The following is a 16,291-nucleotide window of genomic DNA, read 5'->3' as shown; positions in this document are numbered from 1 at the left end:
AAATCTTGGCCCCAACAACTTCAGAACCATTTTTAATTCATTAGTAGTAGCAGATTGTAACATGTTGCAAAACGGAATCATTTAGGGATGTCTTAATTGTAAAGAAGTCCCGTGCATGCATGTCTTTAATCATGCACATTCCATTGAGTACTTTGTAAATGTAAGTGATCAGGGCAATACCTGTGAGTTTAAAAAAAGGATAATTGAAGGAGACGCACATTGAGCTAGGAATATAGCCATCAGTGTGGAATTCAGACGTATAAAATTCAAGTATCTTCACTGCATTGACTGCACTAAAGAAAAGTTGGAGAACGTGGGTAGGAGGACTCCCCGAGTTGTGTGAGATGCAAGGTGGGAAAAGCTGACCTCCAAATAAAGTAACAAAAATATTATTGTTGTGAGATGGAACTTAAACATCGGCTCTATACAGGCACTGCTGAGATTTATTAAAGATAGGGAAATTGCAAAAGTGTGTTAGTCTAAGATTATGAATTGCTAGTGCTGATAGTAGCCAAGAGAGTGGGTCTCATGCCCCAACAAGGTCCGGAACGTACATATTTATGTTATATATAAAAATTATGGGTGCTCTAGGAAGTGACTTCGGGGGCGGAATACTTCTTACAAAGGAGAGAATTACCTTCTCGCTAGCCAAATCTTGGTATTCTCTGTAAGAGTTTTAACTCTGCAGTTTTAAATTAAATCGATTACCATTAAACAAAATTGTGTTTAACAAGTTGCAGGAAAATAGCAGCAAAATATAAAACCCACTTGATTGTACATTATAACAATATTGCTTTGAATGTTTTTAGGAAAATGCTGAAAAAATTATTTAAAAAAATTAAGCAGCATGTTTTTTGATTGAGCAAGCTTGGTGAATGAACACACATCTGTGACTTAAATCATCACTACTTATGAAGACTGTGTCCCATGGAGCACCTGAAGGGTGAACCCTGATCTGTTACTTTTGCTTGCTACAGGTGCTGTTTTAAAGAGCTAGTATCACTATCTACCATTCATGCAGTGCTCTTTTAGTCATGTGACCACCTTGTTTGTTTTGACATCCATAATTATTCCTGCCTAATTTCAAGGTAGATTGAAAAAGCTCAGATTTTTGTGTCACCCTGTTGGGGAATCTTTTGATTGAAGAAGGCATCCCTGACTCGGGACTCTTAAATGGAATTCTGAGGTTAGAAGAAGCAACAACAGTGGATTCTTATGATTAAGTGATTTCACAACCTATGTAGTAGACAATACTTGCCTTCAATACCATAACTGCCTTGGGTCCTTGGCCCTAAAGAAAAAACATTGCGTTAGTTAGTGGGGAAACAGAATGAATGTTTCTGGAAGAAGCAGTTTGTGTTAACGAAACCCATATGATTGTATTAGGCAGGTTGTCGTAGGTGTAAGTATGGAGAGACAAAGGACAGAGATGAAGGAGATTTGTGGAACAAGCGCTAGCATTTGGCGGAAAATGCTTACTATTAACCTTCATTTTTAATGTATTTTGTTCAGGACTCAAACAGGTAAGCTTTCAGAGTTCCTGACTACCTCGTGCCGCACTCACCTGAGCTTCATGGACCCTGGGCTGGAGGGTAAGGCGTATGATGATTCTCATGATGTCAGCAACGAGCACTGCACTGAGCTAGATGCGGAAGACAAGATGCATGGCTTTTCCCTATTTGATGATGGTAAGGATGGGTGGGTGTTTTACCATATCTACTACTGTATAGGTTGCTTTTGTTATAATGCAGTAATCATTAAGGCTGTTTATTAGGGCCCTCCTTCAACTCCAAGTCACTTGTCATTCTTAAGGAAGTTTCTTTAGAGAAGCGCTGGTCATAGGTTCTTTTATTACTTATCTAACAGTCTTTCAAGGACCACTTGTTGAGCTAGTCCTTCTGACCACTCATACAATCTTTCCAATATTGTATGCCTTTTAACTGACCTCTATAAACATATGTAGGCCCTCTTGGCAACTTGTAAAAGGATGAAACAAACTAAGATATTGGGAAGATGTTGGTCAATGGGATCTTCATTGAGCTAAGATATAATATTAATTTTATGCGTGCTGTTCTGTTTATCTCACTACCATCTCAGTAGAGCGCATGACACTTTGGAAAAAGCCACTCATTTGGAGGCCATTAAAATATTTGATCCTCAAGCTAGTATACTGTGCATTAATCTCAGAACATGAGTAGACTCCCATCCCTTCTTGAATTAAGTATCGCCAGACAGTGCACTTAACTAAACTTGTATTTGTAACGTGCACGTTCACCCAAGCAACAAGGCATCTTGGCGCTGAAATAACATATTGTTACCCAACTCAATGGTACTCATTTTATTGACCTCAAATGGATGAAAGGCTGAGTGGACCCGTCGGGATTTGAACCTGTGACCATGAGGTCGAACACAGGCCCCTGCAGTGGATGCATTAATCCACTGAGCGACCAGACCCGTCTTTATTTCTAGTTCAGTGCAGATATCCCCAAAAAGGTTGTGGAAAACTGTATAGACGAACAGTGTCAGGTTAGGAGATTCTGTTTTCTTTTGTGTGATACATTTTGGTCAAATTCAGCCGGAAAATGCTCTAAAAAGTATACTACAGATACAGTCCCATTCTACTTAAATATTTACATATACAGTGTACGTAAACTTAAACAAAAATAAATATTTCAAAAACTCTCTGGGTGAGGTGCTATAAATGCACATGATTTGCTTTTGAGTTTCATCTTAAAGACATCAATTGACATTCCTAACCCTGCCTCTGTTGCCATGTCTATGTCAAATAGCTCTATCAGTGTAGACTTTGCTTAGTAAATAACTTCACTAATAGGCAGAATATCATGCTGATAATGAAGAGAAAAAGGCTTGTGTTGTCCCTACAGGGAACTCTGAGAATAAGTGTGCAAATCTAGGACTATTATAAAGACTAAAATCTTTGCCTCTTTAAAATAAATTTTAAATTCATGCAACCGTTATTAAATTCTTAGGCCAAGAAGAATTTCCCATGATATTATTGTTGTGTTCACATATTCGGGTCCTTTCGTAGACGGTCCTCTGTCAGCACAGTTATATTTGTGTGCCCAGGGGTTACCTGATATTGCACTTCCAAGTTCGCTCTTCCTGTGATAGTGTGTCGTTCTCTAAAAAGAGAAAGCTACAGATGCTCATACTACAGCTTCTGTCCATCTATTTTTTTCTTAAAAGAAAAGGGCTCCAGCATCAGGGAGGACACTAACAATGCTGATGCTTATCTGACATGGCTACTTGGGATTTGAAAATCTTTTCATTTTACTGATTAGATTCTATTATTTAGAAATCATGCAAGGTATAGAGCAGTAAAGTTGCAAAAATGTGCATGGTGTATAGGAGGGAGAGAGAGGTGTAGGAGACAAGTGCCATAAATGCTTTGCAGTGGCATTATTCCTAATTTCTTACTACTCTTCCAAGTGGTGTTTGAAATCAATATGATCCATAGAGTCTGTCCTGTTGTCGGCCGTACTTGAAACGTTTAATTTATTTGAAGGACTGCGAGACAATTGGTGCATTTTAGGATACATAAACATTTTATGTCTAATATCTTCTACCCATGAATTCTATTAATCCATTGACCTGATTAACAGCAGATCCCACACTAAGTTGAACTAATGTGTGGATGTATCCTCACCATCATTGCAGGTACTATGCCTGGTAACATTTCAATTTCGCTTGGCTTGTTGTGTCCCTGTGTGGGTGATAAGAATGATTTGGGGAGTTAACTTTGTGGTGAGTTTTCTTGTGTTGAATTAATAATTAGCATGTTGCTAGTTTACTTTTTTACGTTTTAATAAGATAGCTAATTATTGTTGAAAGTAAAATGGAGCATTTATGTCCTCAGTCGTGCTTTAAACCTGCTTGCATTTTCAACAGGCACTGGTGATTGAAATTGCATGGCTTGAGCATACACAGTTCCATTGCACTCTCTGTAATAAGGAAAAACTTGAAAACAACAATAATCCTTCTAAACTGGAGCACTATTAAACAACGTCTCCATCGAGCTCTGGAACAGTTCTCTAGGACTGCAATTTAGAGTTTGAAATTTAGTCGTTTACATGGGTGAAATCTGTCAGACACATGGAGAAGCAGTTTTTTTTTATAAAGCCTGCTGATTAATTTTGAGTACTATTGAATTTGATGATACTTTTGTGTACTTCATCTATTAAAATGTATAAAGTCCATTCTAATTGACATGCTCCAAAGCACACCTGGTATAGTACTGCTTGTGATTAGGAGTCAAATATCGGGACATGATTTCAAAAACGCCGTAGTGCTTTTTCTCTTATATTTGCAAGCCCAGCAGTTGGCTCCATGCTCGATGAAGACCTTGTATGATTATTGCTTTGCAGTCTGTGTGTGGCCTTTATTCTGTACATGTGGATACTTGCATGGTGTGTGTTGAGCTATGTAATCGTGTTGGTGGAAGCATTAAATACCTTGTTTATAAGCTGTAATTTTCCAGTGTTTTCGCACAGCTGCTTTTCAGATTTTTTTTTTCCGAAAGTGCATGTGTATTTTCATAAAGGATGCTTTTTTTTTTTTTTGCAATAGTATTTAAAGTAATATTAAATCTGCCAGGAAAGGTTGCATTACTATCCTGCACCACTTTAAGTTTAGGTGCCCTAGTCGAAGTTTCATAGGTGGTCGCAGTTGCACTGCCCGAGCCTTGTTTGGCTCCACAGTCATTCCACTGAGGGTTAAAGGTGACAGTACCTTACATTTTGCAAGATCAGCTGGTCTAGTGTATGCGAGCCACCATTCTTTAAGGAATATTAGTTGGCTGACAGTCGTCCTGCAGGCACAGACTGTTCTTTCTCCCTCCGCAGGTCTTTCAAAGTTGATAGTTTACTGCCTTAAATGTTGATAGCTCAGCCACCTGATATGGTTTTACTTATCTGTCAAACTTAATGACCCCTTATGTCTGTGAGAGACCACCATGAAATGGTGATGGGTCTTCATTAAAAGGTAAGTATAATGTCCATAACCTGCTTAGAAACCAGGAATCCAGGCACTAGGGAGAGAAAGTATTTCCTCTTAGGTTGCCTGGTATTAAGAAAAAGAGCACAGTTGGTTTTAAAGGGTCACAGGAATAAAATAACATGAAAAGAACACAAGATCTTTCTAATTTGAAGAATTGACTACAGGGCTCGGTAAGTTGTGGAGCAACATATAGTAATTCTAGGCTCCAAATCTGATGTGGTGATCTTATAATGTTCAAACAAAACAATGCCTATTTGCAAGATTACCATAAGACTGGCAGCCAGTGCATGAACAGTATATCTTGAGAGGAAGCTTCAGTTCAAGCAATAAGCCACCTATAAGTCTAGTGATCCTTAGCAAGAACCAAAACCAGCTAGCAAGTTTATTTATATTGTATTCACAATGAATACCCAATGAGTGGAAATCTTTGGTTTTATTGCCCAGAATTTCATTTTGATTTATACCGTTCACCATGTCAATATTTAAAAGTTGTGAATTATATTTTATTTAAAAGTTGTGAATTATATTTTATATTTCTCTTTTAGATGATATGGATGATGAAGTTACTCAATATTTAGACCAGGTTTTGGAACGAACCGCTCCCAAATCTCATCTTCCCCCCACTGCTCAGAAAGGAGGGCTTCATCGGTTCCGGGCAGCTGTGCACAACACCCGTGACATTATGTCTCTAATGTCAAAGGCTAAAGAACTGAATGTGCAGAGTAAGTGTAAATTTACTCTACTTCTCCACACTGATTCCTCTTCTATTTCCTACTTCATCATATTATGCGATTTCCTCAATGAGGCTAGACAGCATGTGTTTTAATCTAGTAGACTCCCTATAAGATGCTATGTTCCTGGATTATGTGAACAGTGTTCACTAATTTACTACAAAATTATTAACGTAATTTTAAATATTTGTGAAGGTTAGGCTAGCCAATTGAGAATGTTTATGGGCCTGGCTTAAAGGTTGGCGGATTAGTTACTCCATCACAAACAAAACGGATATTTGTCTGCCTCCTTACAAGTGCATTATGTCCTATGGCACCTGTAATATAGCACCTTTGTGACAGAGTTACCCATCCGCCAAACTCTAAATCAGGACCTATGTCTAATTATCTATAAATGTTAGTCTAGTCTCATATTAATATTTAAACTTTGGTTGTGTAATTGGTAACTAAAGTTTCATAACCTGTTCCATAGTATCCATCATTGTTTAGGATTATTTGATATTGGTTCCCATTCAGAAAGAAGAACGGGCTGAGTACTTGAATTATCAGATAAAAAACAAAGAAACACGGTTTGGTAAACTTTGTATAACACCTTACAGTGGAGTTCAATTGAAAGATGAGTGAATCAAATAGCTCTTTGAAGGAATACTGTTTCCATACTATTCATTTCCAAAATTGTAAAATTAAAAATTTGAAAAGAAGGCTTGGGTGACGTATTTACTATGTAGTTCTCTCACAAGTATGATTTACTTTGAGAGAAGATAAACTATAGAAATTCTAAGATGTAAAAGTAAATAAAGTTGCATTGTCAAGGAAAAAAACTTTCTTTCATTGTGCATTAGTGCCATTTTATACTATCTTTGAATAAAATTTACCAGCAATAAAAGAGCTTACATACTCTAAATTCTGGGCCCCTTTGACTACAGTGTGATAAGCAGGTAGGTTTGAACAAGTCTAATTTGGAGTTTATATGGAATGTTAGCTTAAAGAATTTTCTAGTCTGACTACCTGATACTCCTTGGCATGTATTATTATTACGCAGTATCTGTCAACCACCTCAAAAAAGGAAAAAATATTGCAAGTTTGGGGATATTTTTGTCATTTTACTTCCAGTATGTGTTAGATGAATTTCATTGGGACAGAGAAGGGCGGTTGATACTTCTAAGTGATTCACATCAAGTCAGCCTATACCATTAGCATTCATGTGTTTCATCAGGTAAGGGCAAGAAGATTTTCACCTTAATCACAGGTGCATTAGTAATAGGAGGGAACCTCAAAATACTTGTGTGTGCTTTAAAACATAAGACTCTGCAGTGATTTCAGTGGGTTGGAGGGACTGTCCCCATCTGGAGAGGTTTGCTTGGGTGACCTGGGGTGAGGAAATGCCTGGCGGTATAGACATCACTCATTTAGTTACTAACACATTTGTACAGCCAATAGATCGTAGGTACTTATTGACCACATCTTAGTAGTGAGGAGGTTCCTGAACAAGATTGAGGAAGTAGATCACTGTCAGACCATAGATTGTGCACATGTTCCATGGCTTGAAGACAACACACAAGAGGGAACATAGGCGTCAACTACACTTCTGATTCCTTTGGTAAACAGTTGTACAAGTAAGTGTAAAGTATCAATTTAAGGAATATATTTCCTTAAATACCATTAAGAAAGCAAGGAGGGCAATGGTATGAGGAGCCCTGAAGTCTTTCACTCAAGATCAATTTATTCCTGAGTCATCCTACTTAAAGAAAGTTGAGTGTTAAAAATCACAGTGCTAGTGCTGTTAGATCCTGAGATTAGTCAAAAGTTACCTACCTGTGATACTTCTCTTTCTCATAAAGACTTATATAACAGCATGTTCCTCACTGACCCTCCCACCTCCTCATTCATTAAAATGGTCTTATCACATAAAAATTCAGAAAATTATAGAATGTTCAAAATGCCACAGCCACACTGGTCCTCAACTTCTCCCACCGCAGTCACATCAACAAACAACTTTGGAAACTCCTCTGGCTATCAGTCAACAAAAAAATCACTTTCAAGCTCCTCACTCATGCCTACAATGCCCTCCACCATGCAGGACCAGCATTTCTGATGGATACATCTGCCAGCAGATTCCTCACCTTGTGAATATCCCCTGCGTCAGCAACATTCGGAAATTCTTTTGTAGCTCCCGACGACGTCACAGAAGCAAGGCATCGCAGGCGGCTCCACTGACGTCACTGAATCCATAATAGGACCCCGTCGGCTTGATGACATCATTTCCCTTTTTTCCGTGTCGTCGACACTAACGGTTTTTCTTTGGATCCTCAGTAGCTCGTTTGATTACTTTGATTCTTTTTTTGTGTTAAATCTTGTTTCCTGTTGATATGTAATCGAGGAAATCCGGGTTCAAGCCCTGTGGGGCGTGTGGAAAGTTAATGTCGATAACGGATCCGCACGAGGTCTGTGTATGGTGCCTGTCATCGGACCACGACGTCCAAGGATGCTCCAGCTGTAATCAGATGAACCCGAAGGCGCTGCGAGAGAGAGAGGCAAAGCTGCTCGTAGCGAAACTGAAGGAGAAGAGAGGTAAGAGGCGTTCGAGGTCCCGCTCGAAGTCGAGATTGGCTTTGAGGTAGTCTTCGGGGCATGCTTCTCGATCTAAGAAGAAGCACAGGAAGAAGCAGCATGGGTCGCGGCGTCACTCTGGAAGAGAGTCGGATCCGAAGTCGAAATCTCCAAAACATTGACATCGGAAGGACTATGTCTCTCTTTCCCCTATTGCATTGAATCCGGAGTCGCAAGGTGAGCTTCTCCTGTGGCCTCTCCGGAGCATTCCCCGGCTCTGGCTTTGAATCCTTCCCCGGCGCCGACGCACTCTCCATCTAGGGAGGAGGTGGAGGCTCCACTGCCTGAAGGGTCTTTGACTCCGATGGATCCTCCCTCTGGTCCGGTTGGCCGGACTCCGATTGTACCACAACAGGAGCAGTGTCTGGGGCCATACCCACCCTTTCCAGGCCCAGGTCAAGACCCAACGCAATATATAATGTGATGTACGGGGTCTTTTCAAGAGCCATGTACCCCTCTGGAGCACCATCCGGTCCCATGGGTCCAATGTCCTACAATCTGGGGTCCCGCAGACTTATGCACAGGCACCGTTTATTCCTTTTCTGCCGGCAGCGCCGTCCTGGCATTTCTCGGCTCCGAGGTCATCGATGCCGATACCATCTTCCCCGGCTCCAATTACGACTCGACCTCGTGCGTTCCAGGCTGTACCTCCAGATCCGAGCACGGCGCCGGATCCGTCGGAGTCTGTTGTGGCTCCATCGATACCGATCCCGAGAATGAGGTCTAGGCGGGAGGCTCAAAGGCTACTGGAGGAGCAAAGGTATCGAGCAGAGGAGATGGAGGAGGGAGATCTGCAGGAGTCTGAGGACTTGTTTGAAGAGCTAAAAGAGGCAAGTGGCCTGGAGTTATCTCCGGAATGGGAGCTTTCTTCGACTCCTGATGTCCCATCAAAGGATGTCGTACTGTACCACACGGTCATTAAAAAGGCGGCTGAGCTCTTGGATTTGAATTTGCCTACTGCAGAGTTTAAGTCTAACATTTTAACGGAGGTGCTTCATTCTCCCTCTTCGGTTGTGGAGCCAATGCTGCCATTTAACAAAGCTATTACTGAGCCGGTAATGGAGGTGTGGCGTAAGCCTTTTTCGTCTCCTGCGGTATCAATTCTGTAGCAAGAAGGTATAGGGTTGCTCCTGGGGATCCGGACTTTTTGTCATCACATCCGTCTCCTGAGAGTCTGGTAGTTCAGGCAGCCTGCTCCAAGAAGTCTACCGGAGCCTTCCCTCAAGTACCAAGTGATAGGGAGTCAAAGAGATTGGACCAATCGGCAAAAAAGGTTTTCTCATCGGCCAGCATGGCCTTAAAATCTACGAATGAGACATGCCTTCTGGGGCGTTATATTCACGCTCTTATGGACTCCGTGAAGCAGTTGGTACCAAAGATACCTGAAGAGGACAGGCAGAACTTCAGTGAGGTTCTAGCAGAGACACAGGCTGCCTCTCGCCAGGTAATCCAGAGCGGTTTGGATACGGCTCACTCTGTGGCAAGGGTCATGGGATCATCTGTTGCCACCAAAAGGGCTGCTTGGCTGAAAACTTCTGAGTTTTCTCCTGATGTGCAGGCGACTGATAGATCTTCCTTTTGATGGTTCGGGTCTGTTTGGCAAGAAGGCAGATGCAGCCTTGGAAAGGTTCAAGGAGAGTAAGGCGACGGCTAGGTCTCTAGGCCTGCAAACCAGAGGTTCTTCGAATAAGAGATTCAGAGGATTCGGAAGGTCTTCCTTTCATTCATGCAAAAACAACAATTGATGGACAGAATGCAGAACAAGGTCGTGCATTCACCCCAGTACAGAGATCTGGGCCTAAATCCATCTTTTTTTTGCGCTCCAAACCACCCCAGGTCAGACATGGCCATATGCAAATCAGCCTTGACCCTGTGCCTCATGGGAACAGTCCAGCCCGAACTGCCAAGCCATGTCTTTCCTGGACCGGAATCAAGCATCCAAGGACCGGTTTCTGGCTATCAGCCTTCATCAGCCTGGATAGCTTGACTCCAGTGGTGTGGAGAGCATGGGACTCACGTCTGAGCATACCCATCCCACTCGGGGTGACAAATGCAAAAACAACAATTGATGGACAGAATGCCGAACAATGTCATACATTCACCCCAGTACAGAGATCTGGGCCTAAATCCATCGTTTGTTTGCACTCCGCACCACCCCAGGTCAGACATGGCCATATGCAAATGAGCCTTGACCGTGTGCCTCATGGGAACAGTCCAGCCCAAACTGCTGGGGTGAATGTATGACATTGTTCTGCATTCTGTCCATCAATCGTTGTTTTTGCACTTCCTGTCATTCATACAAACAGCCACAGCAGCAACAGAATTCCCTGTATAAATGCTACAGGGACAGAAACAGGGACCGTGCTCGAGGTAGTCAAGCCTCCTCTTCCTCTCCCTCCTCCTCTTCTTCCTCTTCCTCCTCCTCTTCTTCCTCTTCCTCTTCCCACCCCCCTCCTGCCACAGCAAAGCAGACCTAGATCCACCATTCTGGATCATGTTGGTCCTGTGGGGGGTCGGCTTACTCATTTTCTACAAGATTGGGAATCGGTCACATCAGACCTTTGGGTACTCAATCTTGTAGAGAATGGGTATGCTCTTCCCTTTCGGGAATTTCCCCCAAATTGCCCTCCTTGTCAAGGATTTTGCACGGAGGACCACCTACTTGCTGAGAAAAGGTGCGATAGAGGTGGTTCCGGAGCAGGAAAGGGGTCAGGGGTGCTACTTCCGGTATTTCTTGATACCCAAGAAGGTTGGCAGGCTTCGTCCAATCCTGGACCTCAGGATCTTGAACCTCTTTCTGAAGCAGGAGAAGTTCAAGATACTCACCCTTACACAGGTTCTTCAAGCGTTGCAGCAAGAGGACTGGATGGTGTCGATCGACTTGGAGGATGCATATTTCCACATTCCAATCCTGAAGTCGCACAGGAAGTATCTCAGTTTTACGGTAGGATCGCAACATAACCAGTTTGCGGTTCTTCCATTTGGTCTTACTACTGCACATCGAGTCTTCACCAAGGTGATGGCGGTGGTGCCAGCCCATCTCAGAAGGTCGGGGATACTGGTATTCCCTTATCTGGACGATTGGCTGATCAAAGCAGAGTCGCCAGAGAAGGTGCTCCATCATCTGCAAATTACAACTCAGTTGTTTTACAGATTGGGTTTCTCGATAAACGTGCCCAAATCTCACCTGGTGCCCTCTCAGCGCAACCTGTTCATAGGTGCGGTACTGGATACTACAGTGTGTCAGGCATTCCCTTCTGCACAAAAGATTCTCGACATACAGGAAATGATTCCTTTATTTTACAATGGAGCGGTCGTTCCAGTCCTGAAGGTCCTTCGTCTGCTCGGTCTGATGGCTTCCTGTATTCTGTTGGTCAACCATGCACGCTGGCACATGAGGGCACTCCAGTAGTGTCTCCGCAGCCAGTGGGATCAGCACAACGGAGATCTCAGGGAGTCTGTGAGGATCCCCAGAGAAGCTGTGGTGGATTTGTCTTGGTGAAGCGTGGAAGGCAATCTGTCTCAAGGAAAGCCCTTTCATCTGCCTCCATCGGTGGCTACACTGATAACGGATGCATCCCCCCTAGGGTGGGGTGCTCCTCTGGGGGAACTGGAGATCAAGGGTCTTTGGTCTCCAGAGGAAAGGTTGCTTCACATAAGCCTTCTAGAGTTGTGGACGATTCGTTTGGCGCTCAATGCTTTTCTCCCTTCCCTTCGTGGTCAGTCTGTACAAGTCCTGACGGACAACACTACTGCGATGTGGTATGTCAACAAGCAGGGAGGAGTGGGGTCGCAATGTCTCTGCAGAGAGGCTGTGCGACTCAGGTCCTGGGTTCAGGACCATCAGATTTGTCTGATGGCAAATCATCTGGCCGGAGTTCTGAACGTATGTGCAGACAGTCTCAGTCGGCAGTTCTCAGCCGAACACGAGTGGAGACTTCATCCGGAGGTGGTTCGTCACGTCTTTCGGACGTGGGAAACTCCTCGGGTGGACCTGTTTGCCACTCACGAGAACGCTCACTGCCCGTCATTCTGCAGTCTCCAGTATCCGATGCAGGGAGCTTTGGGGGACACGTTTTAGATGAGTTGGGGCTCACAACTTCTTTACGCGTTTCCTCCCATACCCTTGATTCCTCGGTTTCTGAGGAAGATTCACCGAGACCGGGCCCAAGTCATATTGATCGCTCCGGATTGGCTACGAAGGGTATGGTATACAGATCTTCTCCAACTCTCCTTGTGACCTTCGCTCCGTCTCCTATTCAGGGCAGACCTCCTCTCGCAGTCGCTGGGGCAGGTTCTACACCCCCACCTTCAGAGCTTACACCTTCATGCCTGGAGATTGACGGGGCAACCTGAATTCTTTTTCTCTCCCATCTGACGTGGTGGATGTTATTTTATCAGCCAGGCGACACTCCACCAAGTCTATCTATTCTTATAGGTGGTCTAAGTTTGTCTCACGGTGTGGAGAGAAGTCCATTGAAGGCTCGCTTGTCCGACATTCTTCGGTTTGCACTCAGCAAGGATTTGCTGTAGCGACAGTGAACAGTTATCTTTCGACCTTGTCGGCATTGCTTTGCCTGCGGACCGCCGTCCTTATTCAAGTCCCCTATTGTTTTAAGGTTCTTAAAGGGCCTTACGAATAAATTTCCTCCCACTCCTTTTATTGTGCCTCAATGGGACTTGCATCTTGTCCTTACTTTCTTAATGGGTTCACCCTTCGAGTCCTTGCTCAGGTGTCCCTTGAGGTTTCTTATAATTTTAAAACGGTCTTTCTGATTGTGATTACCTCGGCAAGGAGGGTAAGTGAGCTTCAAGCTCTAAGTTCAAAACCCCCGTTCTTGACTATTCATACTGAAAGAATGGTATTCAGGACCAGGGCTGCTTTTCTGCCTAAGGTGGTAACTCCCTTCCATCTAGATGCAGAGGTGAGGAGGGACGGACACTTTGCTTGTTCCGTCCTTTAGGACTTCCTGGTATAGAAGGGTGGACACCCTCCTCCGGGAGTGGGACAGCTGTGGGAATATTCACAAGGTGAGGAATCCACTGGCAGATGTATCTATCAGAAGAACAAGTTACTTACCTTCGATAACGCTTTTTCTGGTGGATACAGTATCTGCCTGAGGATTCCTCACTGACCCACCCGCCTCCCCGTTGTCCACCCTTGTATACCTATAATAGTTGCTATTGCTTTTGTGCATGTTGTTTTAAAGGCAATGTCTTGTTTCTTTTTGCTCTACTGCATTGTCTTCGCACTGTGTGTGTTACCTTGATTATTTTGTACTGTGTACACTGTGTGTATATATACTGTTATCGGTCCGTCCGTGTGCCTCGAGGGCACGGAAAAAAGGACGGAACTGATGTCATCACTCCGACGGGGTCCTATTATGGATTCAGTGACGTCAGCTGAGCCGCGTGCGATGCCGTGCTTCTGTGACGTCGTCCACGCCGGTGTGAGGAGCTACAAAAGAATTTCCGAATGTTGCTGACGCAGAGGATATTCACAAGGTGAGGAATCCACAGCAGATAATGTATCCACCAGAAAAAGCGTTACCGAAGGTAAGTAACTTGTTCATTTGAACCATCGCCTTTCATTCCACGTACCCACCATACACCTCCGTTCCTCCCAACTGGCCCTGGCCACCATCCCATGGATCCACAAGACCAGAACCTGATGAAGATCCTTCTCCTACCTCACCGCCAAGACTTGGCCTTTCCACCTCAGGCAATCCCCGTCGCTGACCCAATTCAGGAAGGATCTCAAGACCTAGCTCTTCGACTGAACCCCAGCTCAGACAGATCAGCAGCCCCCCAGTGCCTAGACAGGTCAGCAGCCCCCCACCCTCACCCCCCAGCGCTTTGAGACCCTCACAAGTGTGTAGCCGCGCTTTCCAAACCCCTGATTGATTGATTGATTAATTGAGACTGGAGCTTCTGTATACATTTGGGGGCCAGAATCTGCTCTCCAGCCTTCCACCACTGAACTTGGTGTCATGGCTCCTGAATTCCTGCAAAATGGCCATCTAGGACTTCCACAAGAGTGCAGGAAAATTGTAAGGGATGGTAAATGTCCTTCCACAAGAAAATCATATGACTTCAAGTGGATGTGATCTTGCATTTGGTGCATCCAGAACAGCAACAATCTTTCCTCCTGTCAAGAAGATTTACTGATACCATATCTTCTTTATCTATCAAGACCTGGTTTCCAATGTCTTTCTATTAATGTTTACCTTGTGGCTATGCGAAGTCTCAATCACAAATTTCTTCTTTTTTTTAAAAAAATACCTGTGATTAAAGATTTTGTGGAAGGTATTAAAAGGCTTTTTCCACCAGTTAAGTGCATTTCTCCTTCTTGGGAACTTAATATCATTCTCTCTAAATTAATGCAACCTCCCACCTCCAACCCCCTAATCACCTTTCAACCCATGCATTAGGCGACTTTACAACATCTTACATGGAAAGCAGCTTTCCTTGTTGCAATTACTTCTGCGCATAGAGTTAGTGAGATTCCGGCTGTATATGCTTCTGAACCATGTACAGTATTCAGTTGTAATAACGTGGTTATGAGAAGACACGCCAGTTTTCTTCTTAAGCTAGATTCGGAGTTCCACATTAACCAATTTATTTCCTCACTCTTTGTTCCCTCATCCATAACTGCCAGCAGAAAAATTCTTAAATTCTCTCAACGTTAAGCGTCCTAAAATTTTATTTAGACAAATCCAAGGATATACGACAGTCACACCATTTTTTCATAAATTATGGTCCATTACATACAGGATTGCTTTCTTCTAGCCAATTTATTTCTAAACTGAGTGTATCATGTATAATTCTTTCATACCAGATAGCAAAGGAAGGCCTACTGAGCAGGCCAAAAGCATATTCTACACGGGGACTGTGCCTTTAAGGACCCAGAGACCACCAGCATTGCATAATGTTCAGCAGGTGGCAGTTGCATCAGTTCTTTTTTTCTGACACCTGGTGACTGGATCCTGGAGCATTCAGCTTGGACTTTTATGTGGGGTTTTTTCTCCCAAATTCACCTGTGGATTTTTTATTTTATTTGATTCACTCGATGTCTTTCATCATCCTTGCACTGTTTTAAGCCTTTTCTGACAAAATTTTGAGGCATGTTCTCATTTATTATTCTTTCTCTGTTTGATAGGTGCCCTTCCTGTGGGAGGAAGAAGGCCAAATCAGACCCTCACAATGTCTGTTTTGGAGCAGTGCCAACACTGCAAGAAATGTTCACGTCACACCCTTAGATAGAGAGAGATGGAGAATTCACCTTCATGGCATGGAAGAACAATGTAGGCAAGAAGTCCAGTCTCAAGGTGATACCTCAGAGCAAGAACAGGATCAGTCCTCCACCAGGGCTCTTATATCTGCCTATGAGTAGGCCTGGGCGGCGGACTTTGCTCCGTTAACCGAATTTGCAGAGTTTTCTGCACTCCGCGGAGCACGCGGAGTCCAGAAAACTCCGCTTCACGATATGCCGCAGAGTTTGTTAAGTTTGCGAGCATGAGCTGCCGCTCGGGTAGTATTTCTACCCGAGCTTCAGAAATACCAGCAAAAACTGCAGTTCGCACTGCACTCTGCCACTCACTGAACTTCGCGGAGTTCTGCGGAGCAAAACTCAGCGAACTACGCCCAGACCTACATATAAGGGATGTAGAAGTGCGCCAGCCCAAAAACAGCATCTTTCCCCGGCCAACATCGAGGGAGTCGATGTCGAGACCAGGTACAGCACCAAGATGCTCGCTGTCAAAGGGCTGGCTCGCCGTCACGACAAGATAGAACTCATGCGCCGTTGACGCGCTCTGTATAATCGATGTTGAGGAGTGTATCAACATCAATGATCCATGTGGGATGATCCATCGACACTGAGGAGATCACTATCGAAGGTCGAGAAATCCATCTTGGCGTTGAGGACACAGGAC

General features: G+C 43.7%; 1 protein-coding gene across 4 annotated transcripts in view; it reads left to right on the top strand.

Moving 5' to 3' along the window:
- PHKA1 (phosphorylase kinase regulatory subunit alpha 1) overlaps positions 1-16,291 on the top strand; it is a 1,063,236-nt gene that overhangs the window by 648,608 nt on the left and 398,337 nt on the right. For 3 of the 4 annotated variants that reach the window (XM_078663812.1, XM_078663811.1, XM_078663814.1), the window contains 2 exons: positions 1,513-1,688; positions 5,562-5,738. In XM_078663812.1, coding sequence (XP_078519938.1) covers positions 1,513-1,688; positions 5,562-5,738 — 353 coding nt within the window. The remainder of the gene's footprint in view (positions 1-1,512; positions 1,689-5,561; positions 5,739-16,291) is intronic. The other variant, XM_078663813.1, reaches the window with a different exon arrangement.

This window comes from Lissotriton helveticus, chromosome 10 (genome assembly GCF_964261635.1).
Source record: "Lissotriton helveticus chromosome 10, aLisHel1.1, whole genome shotgun sequence".
NCBI lineage: Eukaryota > Metazoa > Chordata > Amphibia > Caudata > Salamandridae > Lissotriton > Lissotriton helveticus.
Note: the sequence above shows the minus strand (reverse complement) of the source record. Positions and strands in the feature narration are given on the sequence as shown.